The sequence below is a fragment of the Rhamphochromis sp. 'chilingali' genome (assembly GCF_963969265.1).
Source record: "Rhamphochromis sp. 'chilingali' genome assembly, chromosome: 9".
Taxonomy (NCBI): domain Eukaryota; kingdom Metazoa; phylum Chordata; class Actinopteri; order Cichliformes; family Cichlidae; genus Rhamphochromis; species Rhamphochromis sp. 'chilingali'.
Window position 1 is genome coordinate 16,724,441 of NC_137936.1, and position 15,968 is coordinate 16,740,408.

The 15,968-nt window shown below is 38.7% G+C and overlaps 1 protein-coding gene across 2 annotated transcripts; it reads left to right on the plus strand.

The window, feature by feature from the left end:
• The first annotated feature begins 20 nt into the window (after positions 1–20).
• On the plus strand, positions 21–15,937 carry ankrd52b (ankyrin repeat domain 52b). 2 transcript variants are annotated; one of them, XM_080891998.1, is made up of 28 exons: positions 21–61; positions 1,547–1,630; positions 1,754–1,832; positions 1,980–2,050; positions 2,142–2,342; positions 2,622–2,709; positions 3,340–3,482; positions 4,844–5,056; positions 5,150–5,228; positions 5,341–5,455; positions 5,612–5,694; positions 5,797–5,908; positions 6,324–6,392; positions 6,467–6,607; positions 7,090–7,146; positions 7,442–7,553; positions 7,648–7,719; positions 7,821–8,022; positions 8,214–8,301; positions 10,906–11,023; positions 11,152–11,371; positions 11,560–11,647; positions 11,746–11,829; positions 12,212–12,357; positions 12,593–12,675; positions 13,000–13,082; positions 13,560–13,651; positions 13,753–15,937. In XM_080891998.1, exons 3-28 carry the CDS (start codon positions 1,793–1,795, stop codon positions 13,941–13,943), a joined length of 2,991 nt encoding a protein of 996 aa, XP_080748124.1. In that variant the 5' UTR covers positions 21–61; positions 1,547–1,630; positions 1,754–1,792; the 3' UTR covers positions 13,944–15,937. The 2 variants fall into 2 exon arrangements, with proteins under 2 accessions (XP_080748124.1, XP_080748123.1); XM_080891997.1 differs by lacking the exon at positions 21–61 and adding an exon at positions 351–500.
• The last annotated feature ends 31 nt before the right edge of the window (positions 15,938–15,968 follow it).

The following is a 15,968-nucleotide window of genomic DNA, read 5'->3' on the forward strand; positions in this document are numbered from 1 at the left end:
GATTTTACTCTTTTTTTTTTTTTTGCCCTGAGCGAAACCTGGCAGGTTTAAAAAGTTATCAGTAAGTAAAATGATTATCTGTAGTAAAAAAAAAAAAAAGGGACTGTCTAATGAGTAAAATAAATGTAGTTGCGTTAAAGGCAAAATATTTCCCCAGGATTTTAGAAACAAACTAACTAAAGTTACATAAATACATCGTATTTTTTATGTTTATAAAAAAATACGAGAACAAATATCTGACCAAAATTTACATTACTAACATTACTACTATTAACATTACGTCAAAGACAGCCAAAGAAAAAAAAACACTTAAATCACGTTTCTTTAACTTTTCTCGCGATGTTCTGGGAGCTTTGCTGTATACAATCCCAGCTGCTATCTAAGCTAAAGCTAAATTAGCTGCTACTTATTGATTGCAATGTAGTCAAGTTCACACCAAGTATCAGTGAAGGGGCTTCACGGGTGGTTGGGATATGGAGTTAAGAAATATCAAGGACCAGGTAGTAAATACAGCTTTTTCTGAACTTAACATTAAATAACCTGTCGGTTCTCACAACTGCAATCAGCTGGCTAGTCATGTTAGCGGCGTGACGAGCAAAGTTTTCTGCAAGGATGGCTAATGTCACAGACTCCTCACCCCGTAAAGATACATGTAGTTTAAGCTGGAGTTTCTGTAGAGTTAGATGTCTAATGCATTAATTTTGCAATGTACTTAGAAACTGTATCATTATGATCATTGGTATTCCTGTAAATACAGTTGAAAACCCACAAAAATTATTGTAAATATACATTTCACATATATTTGTCGTTTGTACAGTGGTTAGATTTGATTAGTCCACACTTAATTATGTGCCACTGCATTCTGAATATTCCCAGTAGGAAGAAAATGGATGTGTGGGTGGACGTGCTTGAGACAGTTCAGTTTCTTTTTCTTTAGTGACATGTGACAAATTAAAATGCTTGTTGTTTTTTCTTCGGTTGTCTTTGAAGCAGGCTTCATAAGTCTAATTATATTTTTTACAAAAGTCAACTGAGTCATTGTAATCTTTCCTGTACAGTGCATAACAAATTTATTACACCAACTGTCATAAAAACAAGAAAACACAGATATAGTTTTAGAAATCTGTCAAAATAATTATGTAGTTGGTCATTAGGCAGATAAACTGAATTCACATTTTTCTACCTAAATTTGAGCCTGCACATTTATCTGAGAAGCCAGATAGGTCATTCAACAACTAAAACAAATTTTTCCATTTTGGAATAACTTAATTAATAATTAAATTAAATAACTTTAATTTGGTATCTTAATCAAAAACTAATGATGTGCTTTACAATTTTTTCAGCTTTTTTGTAAAAAAGTAAATTTGAAACTTTGTGGGTAACCACATTACTTATATTTTAGCGTTAAAAATATAGCTTTGATGAAAGAGGTTGTGCATGTATGTATTTATGTCCCTGTAGTTTTTGATTTTCATGTTGAATTGGTCCTATATGTATATGTCTACAAAAAAGTTGTTTGATTTACCTGTACTAATTTTTCTTTCAGTCCCCATTGGTCCAGGCCATATTCAGCCGGAACACAGAAGATGTGACATTTTTACTGAACCACAAAGAAGATGTCAACTCACTGGTAGTGTTACTCAGTTTTAATTCAGGAGTTGTGTTACAAATTACAACATGCTGAAGGCTACTTGCGATTGCACATTAAATTTGTATTTAGACTATAATTTTATATATTTTTTTTAAATCTCAGGACCAAGAACAAAGCACACCACTACATGCTGCTGCTTATATGGGCGATGTCATTGTTATGGACCTACTTATTAGTTCAGGTAAAAGACAAAAAAAATTGTGTGGTTGTAAGAACAAAATATTTGTTGTAATGACTGATATAAATTAGTCGTATGCAAAAGAACTGTAATACCTCAAAACTGCACAAGCAATAAAACCTAGTTTTGCTTTTTTGTGCTCTCTTACAGGTGCAAATGTCAACGCCAAGGACCAGGGGTTGCTGACTCCTTTACACCGAGCAGCTGCCTCAAGAAATGAAGTAAATTACTATTGTCAAATGGATTTTAAAAAGTCAGTGACAGTTAGCTCTTAATGTTAGACTTATCCTTTTATTTTGTTTTTCCTGTCAGAGGGCTGTGGAGCTATTGCTGAAACACAAAGTAGAGGTTAATGCACGGGACAAGTTCTGGCATACACCCCTGCACATGGCAGCTGCAAACTGGGCTACAGGTTGTGCCAAAGCCCTGATACCACATGTTTGCAGCCTGGATGTAACTGACAAGGCAGGAAGGACACCGCTACATCATGCAGCGCACAGTGGTCATGGGGAGGTAAGCTGAAGAGTCTTCTTACTGACGTTTAACTATTTTAAAACTATTAAAAGCTATCTTTTTATTTGGTGTTTTTTAATAGGTAACATTTATGATATTTTATATTATTATATATAACATTTTACATTGATTTCCATTAGGAAAGTGAATGATACGTTTCTGGGGTTTGGGTAATTGTTGCAGCACGTTTAAAAAAAATTACCTGTTAGGTTGTATTCATCAGCATAGATGAGTTTACATAGATGAAGTGGCTACATCCTGATATTGTGCCTTTAACAGATGGTGAACGTGTTCCTGCGTAAAGGTGCAAATGCATGTGCCAAGGACAAGAAGGAAAGGCAAGCAGTCCACTGGGCTGCATCCCTCGGTGAGTAGAGACGCTCCTAACAGACACAAATGTATCTTGAATGTAATTTTCTTTTATGAGTTTTAAAGAATAACAGAAGTCTTCTAGTAACTAACAGTATGTACAAACTGGAAGGGATTGGCCTTGACCTTAACAGTGGGATGCTTTTGGGATAAAATAACACTTTCTGTTGTCATCACCAGTGTATGTTTTGTGCTTGGCTGAAAACACAATTGTAAGTGTGCAAGAGTCCTTTAACAGAAAGGAGAGGTCAGAGGTTTAAATGTGAGATATTTTAAATCTTTATACAGTAGTTTCTATATGTTGACAATACACACCACACTTGTAACAATCATAGTTTCTAAGTTACAAGTCTTTCTGTCAACTTTCGACCAGTAAATTATTCAGTTGACCTTGAAGTTTTATCAGAATTCATTCAAAACTTTTCTTGTTTATAGACAAGATAACACACATGCATTCAAATGCTACCAAACACATAACCAGTGTATTCAAATGAGACCAGCTGTTGGCCAGACTGTGTGCCGTTTAATCCAGCTGTGTAACTAGCAAGTGTTGAGATGTACTAGCGTCACAAATATTTGTAGTAAATATGAATCTCTCGCTCTTGTTTTTTTCTTTTTTTTTTCTAAGGACATTTGGAGGTTGTGAAGCTGCTGTTGTCTCACAGTGGAGATGTGATGTGCAAAGACAAGCGTGGTTACACTCCACTCCACGTTGCAGCTGCCGGCGGACATTTAGACGTAGTCAAATATCTGCTGAGACTGGGGGTGGAGGTAAAGTCTACTGTGGTTGGGATACATTGCTTTTCCCACAATATATCCTCCGAAGAACCGAAGACAAAAAAGTATCTTTCAGTTTAACTTTTTGTTGTGATTTGCTGCTTCTTTGGCGCTAAAAGAGGCCATGAGATGTCAATGAAAAGCCCAGGATGTCCTCTGTTCAGCACATCAGGACTTAGTAGGTTAGCTTAAATAAATCAAAAGATAATCAAAACAAATTTCCATTACAGAGGAATAAAAGAATAAGCTGGATCTCAGGAGGATATAGTTGGTATTTTTTTAATGTTTGGTTTATTATGTGCAGGACAAAAAGTTTTAAATATGTTTAAGCTTTCTGCTGAGTTTCTTTTTCAGAATTAAGATATTGAGACACTTTCTGCTCAATTTTAAACCCCAAACCAGACAGTCAGTGGTAATAAATGGTTTGATAAAAGGTGAGGCATAAATAACTTGTGTTGTGTGGAGCTCCAGGATTGGCTTTATGTTGTTTTCCAGGCTGTACCAACACTTATGCTGCTGCATTGTGAGTGAATCCAAAATAGATGCATAAATTCAGTACTTGCCCCCTTCCTGATTTCCTTTTTTTTTCTTTGCACATATGTCACACTTACATGTTTCAGATCATCAAATTTTTTAATTAGACAGAATTAAACAGAAATAACCAAGGTAAATACAAAATGTAGTTTTTAAATAATGATTTCATTTATGAAGAAACAAAAAACTATTCAAACCTACCTGGCCCTGTTTGAAAAAGTTAATGCCCGCCCTTGTTGCACTATGAAATAACTGAATAATCATGTTTTTTTGGAAAGCTGAGTTCAAGTTCATTACTGCACCCAGACCTAATTAGTGCCAGACCCACTGAATCAAGTCACTTAAATGGAACCTGTCTCACAAAGTGAAACAGGCTAAAAGATCTCAAAAAGAAAGGCATCATGCAGCGAGCTAAAGAAACTCAACAACTGATGACAAGTCTGGAAAGAGTTAACATTTCCATTTTTAGCCATTTATAAATGGCTATAATAGTGTTTTTCACACAGGGCCAAGTAGATTTGGATACCTTTTCCGCTTAATAAATTAAATCATAATTTAAAGACTGCAGTTTGTATTTACTCAGGTTATCTGTCTAATATTACATTTTTTGATGATCTGAAATATGAAATCTGGAAGGGGGCAAATACTTCTTTACATTTTTTATTTCTTTTTTAAAACCTCACATATAATGATCTACGTCAGCCGCCCACTGATATAATCTGCAGTATTTCTTGGGCATATGGCTCTTGTTATTTACAGCAAACTGTTTTATACTCCATTGGTTTATGTATTTGTCTATATATTTTGATATCTGCTTCCAGATTGATGAGCCCAACATTTTTGGGAACACAGCGCTCCACATGGCCTGTCACACAGGGCAAGACACTGTGGCCACTGAACTGGTGAACAGTGGCGCCAGCATCAACCAACCCAACTACAACGGCAACACACCATTACATCTGGCAGCTGCCTCCTCCAGCGGGGTGTTGTGTCTTGAGCTCCTAGTCAACAATGGTGCTGATGTCAGCGTACAGGTTAAAAGGATGATAAATAAGAAAATAATCATCTATTGGTTGAGGGGATAATTGGCTGGAAGACTGAATGTTTTCTTTTTGTCTAATAAACAGAATAAGAAAGACATGAGCCCTTTACATATGGCTGCAATGCACGGACGCTTCACTGGCTCGCAGATTCTCATCCAAAATGGTAACAAAGTGCAAAATTTTGTGTAATGTGACTGATAATGAAAAGGGTTCTTAAAATATCTAAGCTCGAGAGACACCTATCCACGCATTTTTTTTCCCTCCCACTTACACAGGGGGAGAGATCGATTGTGTTGACAGTAATGGAAACGCTCCTCTTCATGTTGCTGCCAGACATGGTCAGGAGCTGCTGGTCAGTACTCTGCTGACAAACGGTGCTGATAAAGGCAGGTAGGTCTGTGAGTCATTGATCAGTTGTATAAAATGTATTCAAAATTATGACATCCTTGCCTCCTCGCAACCCCCTTGCAGTGACTCTGTCGCTGTCAAGTAGCTTTCCAACTTGGCACATACTTACCAAACGTAACAATGTCATCATCTCTGCAGACAAGGAATTAATGGGATGCTTCCACTGCATTTGGCGGCGCTCTACGGCTTTCCAGACTGTTGTCGCAAGTTACTGTCTAACGGTGAGAATCTGTTTTGAGTCACCCCGTTTCAGAATCACATTTCTTTCTTGTTACATTTTAATTACTAACACCAGCTCGTTTCTGTTGTTCGTCTTTGTTCAGGCCAGTTTTACAACATGGCGCCAATGCTGACGAATGACCAAAGTGTGGGGTTCAACATAAACATGTTAGATGATCATGGAAGGACGTGCCTGCATGCAGCTGCATCTGGAGGGTGAGTGGTGCAGACTCTAAGTAAATGCTTTTAATAGCTGGCACAATTTTGTCCTCGTGCACTTGTAAATAGAAGTCTGAATTATAAGTGCATCCATGTATGACAAGTATTATTAGTCATCAGTAGCTGTGTAAATTTCAGAACATAGTAATGTTGTGAATTTTCTGTGTTGTTCAGCCACAACACAGAGGTCAGTCGGCGATACACTACGAATGTCAAAGGAGGGTAAAACTATTGTAAAGATCGTAATGCCAATTATTTGTTGTGTTGTTTTCCGAGTCATAAGGTTTGAGGCAGAAATAAATCAACAGAAAATGAGCTTAAATGATAAACTTCAGAAATATTTGTGAGCTATGCACTGCACTTGTGAGACACTTGGTTCTCAGTTGAAGTCTTTATTTTTTTTATTTTGCAGGAATGTCGAGTGTGTTAATTTGCTGTTAAGCAGCGGTGCTGAGCTGGATATAAAAGACAATTTGGGAAGGTAAGCAGTCCTGAATGGCTGGAGGTAAGAACTGAACTTTGGTGTTACCTGATGTGTCCTGTTTTGCTTTGCAGATCTCCTCTGCACTACGCTGCAGCAAATGGGAACAGCCAGTGCACCATCTCCCTGGTGAGAGCTGGTGCAGATGTCAATGAGCTGGATCTGACGGGCTGCAACCCCCTGCACTATGCTGCTGCTTCACACACCTTCTCTGGGTAAGAGTCTTTACTGACATTTTAAATTTGCACATTTCACTCAACAACATGAAAGCATGGATCCATCCTACCTTGTATAAATCGTTCAGGCTGCTGATGGTGGTGTAACGTGTGGCAGAATTTTCTTGACTCGCTTTGGACCATTTTGCACCAATTAATATTTTTTAAACACCACAGCCTACATGAGTATAGCTCCTGACGATGTTTACATTATACTCATCTTCTGATGGCTCCTTCCAGCAAGATAAAACAATCTGTGACAAAGCTTGAAATCTGGTTTCCTGAACATGACAATGAGTTCACTGCACTCAGACGACTTCCAGTAAAGCACCTTTGGAGTGTGGTGGAACGAGAGATGCTCACTGTGGATGTGCAGGCGACAAATCAGCAGCAACTGTGTGATGCTGTTATGGACCAATATGAGGAATGTTTCCGGCACTTTGTTGAAGTAGCTTAAAAAGTGCTCATCTTTTTTTCCACAGAGGGGGTCCAAACTCTGACTCAGACGTCAACGTGGAAAAGCAACATGAAGCCTCTCTGTAAGTCATATACGTCACATTTATATATTATACTGTTTGTGCTTTACCATGCAGAATCTAGAGTAATTATCATTTTAAATTAAAATTACACAGACAATTGGAGGTAGTTTGGGTAACTTTTAGTAATGTTCTTTATCAGGAATTATTTAAAGAGTTGATAGGAACAAAATCAGAGGACAGAAAAATGACTTTAATGGAACTTGACGTTAGTTCATAAAGACACAGACTTGTACATTAACGTACATTAAACTCTTGTAAAGTTTAAGTGTTGAGACTGTGAACTTGTTTCGTTCAGGTGTTTAGACTACTTGCTTGACAACGGGGCGAACCCAACTCTGAAGAACAGCAAGGGATACAGTGCCGTTCACTATGCAGCTGCTTATGGGAACAAACAGCATTTAGAGCTGGTCAGTGGTGTCTTCTCATTTTTCATTTAGTTCATACATTTTCTTTTTAACTGACTGCAATCTGGACCTATTTGGAATTCTGTTACTTTTCCAGCTCTTGGAAATTTCTTTCAACTGTCTTGAGGAGGCTGAAAGTAATGTTCCAGTCAGCCCTTTGCACTTAGCTGTGAGTATAAAGTAAAAACCTTGAAAATTATGCAACTAGCAGAGGTCCTGCTAGTTTACATGCTTTCAACTGTATTGTCTTCATGCATTTTGTCACTGCAGGCATATTTTGGCCACTGTGAAGCTCTGCGTTTGCTTTGTGAGACATTAGTGAGTCTGGATGTGCGGGACATTGAAGGCCAAACTGCCCTCCACCTCGCTGCTCAGAAGGGCTTCTCCCCATGTGTAGAAGTACTGTTGAAACATCAAGCCTCCTACACACTGAAGGAGCACAAGCACAAGTGGACAGCTCTTCACACTGCAGGTGTGTGCATCTCAGTACATATTTGTGCCCATACAATAATGCTTAAGTGTGTTTATCTTGTATTTTTTAGTGCCCCATTGATGGATTTGGGTTGATTTTGTTCTGAAAGTAAACAATGCAGCTTTTTGGTTAAGATTTGTTTTTTCTTTTAAACTTATGTTTTTATCTTTGTGTCCCTTCTGCTCGAGCAGCTGCTGAGGGCCAAGTGGACTGTATCCTCCTGTTAGTTAACATGGAACAAAGTGCTGACATCATTGACAGCCCAGACACACAGGGACAGTGAGTCACTTTGCATCTTTTAATTTGTGTTCGGTGTATTTATTTATTTATTAGTCACGTAAACATGGTTATTTGTGGGCGATTTTAATTATTTATTGTGACATGACACTTATAAAGTAAATAGTCTTCAGCAGTGTGTGTCATGGTCCAACCAGATTAAATTTTCATTAAACTGATACTGATTGCGTGATAACAAGGTAAGCGCAGAAAGGAACAGATTTTATCAGGCATTAAAGCAACGGTTGTGTATATTGATAATAAATTGTCTTTTAAGGTAGTAAAATAAAATAAGAAGATAAACAATTAAGTATTGAACATCTACGAGAAACCGCAAAAGGATGCAAATAACCATGAGGGATTTATGCTTCTGTGAAAAGCTGAAGCAAAAGTCATCGTGTCATGCAGTCTGAGGCTATTGTGATTGGCCTGTTTCTTACCGTCGATTCCTCCTGTGCATTTCTGGCTACTTTTTTGCAAAAACTACTGGAACATATGTGAGGGAATGTAAAAAGAAGTGAAAAACTCGAGTGTCAAATATGATTAGCTTTCGTTGAAAAAACAAAAAACCACGGGAACACAATGTGTCTGAGTGTGTTCGCTCAGACACCATATGAGCGAAAATAACTTGAAACACAACTTTCTTTCTTTTTTTTTTATTTTTATAAAGCTCTGACTTGTATTATGAGTATGAGTCTGTGGTCTGAAAGAGAGTCCTGTAACTCTGTCTGCAAAATATAGTATATAATGACCAATGTTGGGCAATTAATTATATAGTTACTTCTTCAAAAAAGTTACTGAGTTTTGCAAACAGCAAAGTTTTTTTTGCAGCTGTTTACCTAAAAATGCTGCCAAGGCATTTTTTTTTTAAATAAACATTTCAAACTATTTACAGAACAATCAGCTGTTCTGCATCAAATCTGATGCCACACAAATGATTTGTGCCACTCCAAAAAATTATTTCTATCCACTATAATAAAAAGGAGAACAACAGGCTGATACCTGCAGGCCTGACAACAGGAGATGTATCACTTCTGTAACACCTGTAGCACTCAGCAGTCGCCTCATTGTTCTGTTGTTTTTCTGGCGTTGTTTTCGCTCACAGGCGGAGAGCGCTTTCAAGCATTTTCCTTATAAGATGCCGTTTTTACTGTTTCTTCCCGCAGTAAATATAAACAACGATAGTATTCAGGAAGAAAACCAAACATTGCAGATAATATTTATCATAACTCTGGTTTTACGTGGCCTATCAACACAATTTAAAAACTGGTATAAAGTCCACACTTTTTCCGTCAATTGTTCTGTCAGTCCTGCTCACATCTCCAATGGTTGTACACGTCATTAACGTGGCTTCACTCCTCATCAGCCGCTTTGCTAGCTAAAACACCGGTGTCGGCACATAAGGACGCTGTCATAGCCTGTCAACGACGTTGATTAGCTGCGTATATACGAATGTGAATCGCGTTATTGGCTGGACTATGGGATAAGGTGGTATCGTTGTAATCCCATACTGGAGCAGCCAGTCACTCACTGACTAACACTGCAAAACAGAATTGTTAAAGTATTAATTTCATTTCAGGTTAGATTTTTTTTTGTGCGCAACGCAGATTTTCTGTGCGCAGAGACCGTGCCAGCAGTGCGCAATTGCGCACGTGCGCAGCTTAGAGGGAACATTGATCCCCACAAGGAGTGAAGACCTGTGAGGAGAAAATAGTCCCAGTATTGTGTTAGTTTTTATTGGGCTGGCACTGATTATAAAACAGCCTCTTAGGTTCTACAAAGATTCACCACATGAGTCTTAGGCTACGTTCACACTGCAGGTCTCAATGCTCAATTCCAATTTTTTGATCAAATACGATATTTTTGTCTGCTTGTTCACACTACAAATAAAATGCGACAGCAAACGCGCTCTAGTGTGAACCCTCAAAGTGGCCGCATGCGCAAAAGAAGACGTCACACACAACGCGCTCTGTTTAGACCCAGAGCAAACTATATTGTTTGACTCATGGCCGTTAATATAAAGACTTCGGACTTTACGTTTCCCAATTTTTGCTTTAAGTTATTTTGTTATTTACATAATAATGTAAATAACCTAATAATTATCCTTATTGCTGTTTTAGAGGAGCGGTGTTTCAAAGGATAGTTGCAGATTTCTGTCAGAATCTGCAGATTATACAGTATAAATAAAATGTTCATGTTTCTCCAACGTTGTCTTCCCAACAGTTTCACTGACATCTACACCGGATGGCCAGGAAGCGTTCACGATGTCTTCTCGGGCGCTTCTCCGGAGCTGATAATTGGCGCCTTGTCTTGTGTCAGTGACGTAAAAGACGGATTTAATGCGAATTGACCATTCAAACAGCAGTCGCTTTCTAAAACATCGGATATGTATCGGATTCAGTACCACATATGAAAGTGACCCAGATCAGATTTGAAAATATCGGATTTGTGCTGTTCACACTGTCATACCATGATCGGATTTGGGTCGCATAGGGTCAAAAAAATGGGATTTGATGCGCTTTCGCCTGCAGTGTGAACGTAGCCTAAATCAGCAGATAGTTGAAGTGACAGAATCATGCCTACAACTGAATTCTGCTTGTTGTACAGGACGGCTCTCATGCTGGCAGCTCTCGGTTGCCACACCGACTGTGTCCACATACTGCTGGAGAAAAATGCAAAGCCTGATGCTGCAGACAAACAAGGCTTCACTGCTTTACACCGAGCTGTGAGTGTGTGCATGTCGCACGTCACTTCTTTTCATTGCACTCAATAATTATTGCAAATAGAAGATTATACCTTTACCACCACCCTCGTGCCTCCTGTCACATGATATCTTGTGTACTCATCCTGCAGGTCATAATGGGCAGTGAGGAGTGTGTGTCTGCTCTGCTGGAACATGGAGCTTCTGCTCTGTGCCGAGACTCTAGGGGGAGGACCCCGCTGCACCTCGCAGCATCCTGTGGTCACACGGAGCTGCTCCGCTCTTTGCTAAAGGCTGCAAAGAAAGCTGACCCTCTGGACTCCATGCTGGACTACAAAGGCTACACACCCACTCACTGGGCTGCCTACCATGGTGAGACATCAGAGCAGCACTTCATGTCAAATGAGCAGTTTATAATTAAGCCGTTTTAACACAATAGACCTGCCTGTTCATACATCATTTTTGTGTATCATGAGACACTGCGTTTTATTGTGCATTAAGTCATTTAAATAAAAATGTAAACATCAATTATGTCTCTATTTGTTTCCAACCTTTCTTAGGTCATGACGGATGTTTATGCATTTTACTTGAAAACAAACTTTTTAGCATCCAGGAAGGAAGTCTCTTCACCCCATTGCACTGTGCTCTGTGAGTTATTATGTGCGCACACATGCTTTTTAGAAGTCAGCTTAAATAAATTTAGTGTAGTTCTTCACATTTTAAACACCTCTGTTTGCCACATGCAGAGTTAAAGGGCACGAAGCTGCAGCAGACCTTCTAGTGAAGACTTTTGGCCCTCAAATTGTCAGCATTAGTGACGCCAAAGGAAGGTAGGTAACTTTCATTCAGACGGTTTCATACAACACAGCCAGCAGGTGTCAGTAAAGTTAATGTAATAGTTTTAGGTTTATTTTACATGTGGCATACATTTCCCAGCAGTCATAATACACTGCTCATATTATTTTTTATGATTGCTACTCATTTAAAAGTGGCCTAATTTGAAATGTACAGTGTGATTTATTTATTTTTTCTCTATATTACATAAACAGGCTCTACTCGGGCTACTACTAAAGCTACAAGTTATTTTGTATGATTCGGTTTTAATGGATTTTTTTGCATCACCTTTCCCAAACTGGACAGTGTTTTCTCCTTCGTGGGCTGTGAACATTTCTGCTCATCTAGTATTTTGATGTGTTCCTTGCTTGAGTTCAGGACCCCACTGCATGCTGCTGCATATTCAGGGAACGTTGCTGGGCTGCAGCTGGTTCTGGCCCAGGGAGCACAGGTTAATGCTGTGGACCACTGTGGATGCTCTGCTCTGATGGTTGCTGCTGCCTGTGGACAGACCAGAGCTGTTGGTATGTGTGAAACAAGGAAGTCCTTTGAAATGTTTTTGTTTCTTTCTGCACCTGGAAACCTTTAAAAACTATCTAGACTATTTAGAGCTGGAGAGCTTCTTTTCTCACATCCCTCAGTGATGGTTTCTTTTAATAAACCACTTTGTTCCACTGTTGCACTGTCATGTGAAAACACCAACCAACAGCTTGAGGTGTAGTAGTCTGGGTTTGTTGATGTTTACTTCCTGTATTTCAGAGTTCTTGCTGAACAAGGCGACCCCAGACCTGACCCTGGTGGATTTCAATAACAACACAGCCCTTCACTTAGCCTGCAGCAAGGTCCCATACACACAAACAAATGGGTGCACTAAATGCATGCAGTGTCACACAAATAGTTGCATGAGTGTAGCAGGAGATCAGTTTAACATCCGTCACAGAAGGTGATTAGAAATGTAATGCATGAAAATCAAGTTTAATATGTATCATAACTGTTGTTTGTCGGCCTGTCTGGAGTATAATTCTGATTTAATTTGAACTAATTCTAATAGTAGTTTTTCTTATATGAAACCTGCATATGCATGGCTCATAATACTAAGTACTTGTTTTGAATTTCAGTGAATAAAGCGGATGGTTTTAACAACATTAACATGCTTTATTCTGCAGGGTCATGAGATGTGTGCCTTGTTAATCCTGGGAGAGATCACCGATTCCTCACTCATAAATGCAAGAAACAACGCTCTCCAAATGTGAGTTGTCTTGATGTAGCAGTCAGCTGATCTCCATAAACAGTTATCTGCAGAGACACAAGAAGGTTTCTGGTTTCTGTTTGTTGTCCAAGTATTATTGGCTGGCCACACTGGAAGCCCAGAAACATATAATCATGGTAAAAAGAAAATACACCTTCCCTGACAAAATAAAAAAATAGTCTTATCCTTAGCAGGTCTTCAAGCAGCAAAGTGCACTCTTACTGCTTCCAGGTGCTGCTAATCAAATAAAATTGATTAACTGCTTCTCAGCAAGCATGAGCAGCTCTATAAAAGGGAAGGTTTTGGCAGTTTTGCCAGTCTGGAGCATTCAGTTGTGTGTTAACACGATGTCATGCCTTGTTCTGCAGACAAAGAGAAAATGTGACAAATCTGAATGTCTGTTCTGAAAAACATAAATCTCACTGTAGTTTAATCTGTCCTCAGTGCACTGTAGTCAGACCTTTTATTCTCATGCAGGCCGCTTCACATTGCAGCAAGGAAAGGTCTGGCGACTGTTGTGCAGGTGTTACTGAGCAGAGGAGCAGCAGTCATGGCTGTAGATGAGGAAGGTAGGTTGGGATTATATTTCTGTGATAAGAATACCAAAGCAGGTATGTTCAACCTGCGGAGGATTGTGTGGGTTACTGATTTGCCTTTTTATCCTCTGCAGGCCACACGCCAGCTCTGGCCTGTGCCCCGAACAAAAACGTAGCAGAGTGTCTGGCCCTCATCCTTTCCACCATGAAGCCTTTCCCTCCCAGAGAGGCTGGTCCTAACACAGCCTCCCACTTCAGCCCCATCCTGAAGAACTGCACTATCGCTGCCTCCTGCGGGGCCAGTGGAAACCTGTGCCATGCCTGAGCACAGGACCAAATTCACACTGTCAGTCAGTGTTAGCCTGTAAGCCACTTTTGTGACAAAAATGCAGCTTCATCCCAGCGTAACCCAAAGTCACCATGAACACCTGTGGTCATGCATAGCTTTTTGTCTCTCGTGTCATGGCATTTCTATACATGACAGCATATGCTTGCTCGCCAGTAGCATAAAACCTAGTCTTACTCTAATATTAGCTTTCACATTATTCTCTCTATTAAGAGTGTAGTTATTTTAATGAAGTACTAATCTTTAGATATGAATGGAAGGTTTAAAATAAGCACACAACACAAGCCTCCCCACCTGAACCTCATCCACTATCAGTATTTACTTTTATTTAAGCAACATAATCTCAAAACTCCATGTTTGTCTTCAGTTGATACGAGTGCACAGATGCTCAGGTGTTTAGTGTCTGTGTGTGTGCGTGTGTGTTTGGCTTAGTTTTCATATTACTAGATGCTGCTTCTAAATATAAATATTTTAATATATCTAACAGGTGCTGTAAACCTTTTATGCAATTAATAGCACTATTTTCTTATCCTACGCACGGTGTAGCAAACACTACACTGATAAAAAGCCACCTATTATTCTGATATTATCATGATTTAAAACTTCAGTTAGCCTACCAGCCATAAGCATGTTTATAGTTTAAATGAGAATTTAACAACTTTAGTGTATATAGCACTCTTAAAATGAAGTTAACCTTGAAAATCCCAAATTATTGGATTAACCTCAGGTCAGTGTGTACTGTAATCCCGGTGCAATAACAAGCACTGCTCAGACTGGATGTTACATACTCGTATAAACTATGAGTAAAGTATATCAGTTCAATAATCCAGACAGAGAAATGTCAAATAAATAATCAACGCATTAGTTGCTGTGAACACTTTAAATACATTTAAAAAATTTCACAAGGCTTTAAATGTCGAGTAGAAATGGTAATTGTTGAATTAATTTCGAGTCCCAAAGCATCTTTGAATTATTTTTTCTCATAAACGTTTAAAGACCCAAAGATGATTATAATCTATCACAAACACACACATTTGAGAAGTTGGAATTAACAGATACCCAGCTTGTTTTTTTGTTTGTTTTAATGACATGCTGTATTATCAAAATTCGTGTTTGATTTAATCAGTAAAGCATGAACAGTTAGGTGAGTTATAAGGGGTTTTGTTTTTTTCTATACAAGATCTCAGTGGGGAAGAAACCCAGAGTCACAGCACGTGTTCAGGAGCTAGCGTTGATCTGTTCCTGTTAAACATTTGCAAACTTTTGTCATTGTTATAAAGAAAATTGGTGACGACAAATTAATTTAGATACATAAAATTATCTGTGCTGCTACAAACAAGCCTCACTGCCTCTCTCTTTAAAGATCAAACTTTTTATAAATAGTGTTGTGCATCAAATGTTTGCCTTTTTTTTTTTAAGTCGAAGTCAAAGGCCAGACCTGCAGCTCAGCTGATGCCATTTATCCAAAAGATATTTTCTTCCTAGTTATAGCCGCTGTGTTTTCTTAAAATGCCTTTAAACTATTTGCACTCTGACATCAAAGTTTACAATTTAATGAGGGCATCTTTCCTAGGGTTATGGTGTTGTGTTTGGAGAAAAAAATAGGGAGAAAAAAATCTGTTAGGCATTTCTAAACACAATGTGTAATGAAATGTTGTGAATAACTTCAGGAATTTCCCTGTTGCAGCGTTTCATGTGAGCAAACTGTGTCTTCCGTACAAGTTACTCAAATTTGAGGATGTCACAGCTTGAAAGTGTGGTTTGGTTGTGGCTGGCATTCATAATAGGCCGGAATAAATGAATCACCACCATCTGAAGAAGTCTTGCTGTCTTTATTTTATTATTTCAAAATCTTATTAGAGTTTGATAAACGGAAGCACCGATCTGGGCTCATCGTCTTGTCTGCACCCTTGTGTTCTTCCTTAGAGATGATGCCCGCTGTGTAAGGAAACAGATTTTTGTGCTGGCTCGATTCATTTTTGTCAACGAAACTTTGAATACATC

What these genes read in the sequence shown, in the direction of transcription:
- ankrd52b (XM_080891997.1), top strand. Translation starts at nt 474, where the DNA reads ATGGAGTTAAGAAATATCAAGGACCAG. An exon ending in ATTAGTGACGCCAAAGGAAG is followed by an intron (nt 11,830 to 12,211) that starts GTAGGTAACTTT and finishes GCTTGAGTTCAG; the next exon opens with GACCCCACTGCATGCTGCTG. An exon ending in AGAAACAACGCTCTCCAAAT is followed by an intron (nt 13,083 to 13,559) that starts GTGAGTTGTCTT and finishes ATTCTCATGCAG; the next exon opens with GCCGCTTCACATTGCAGCAA.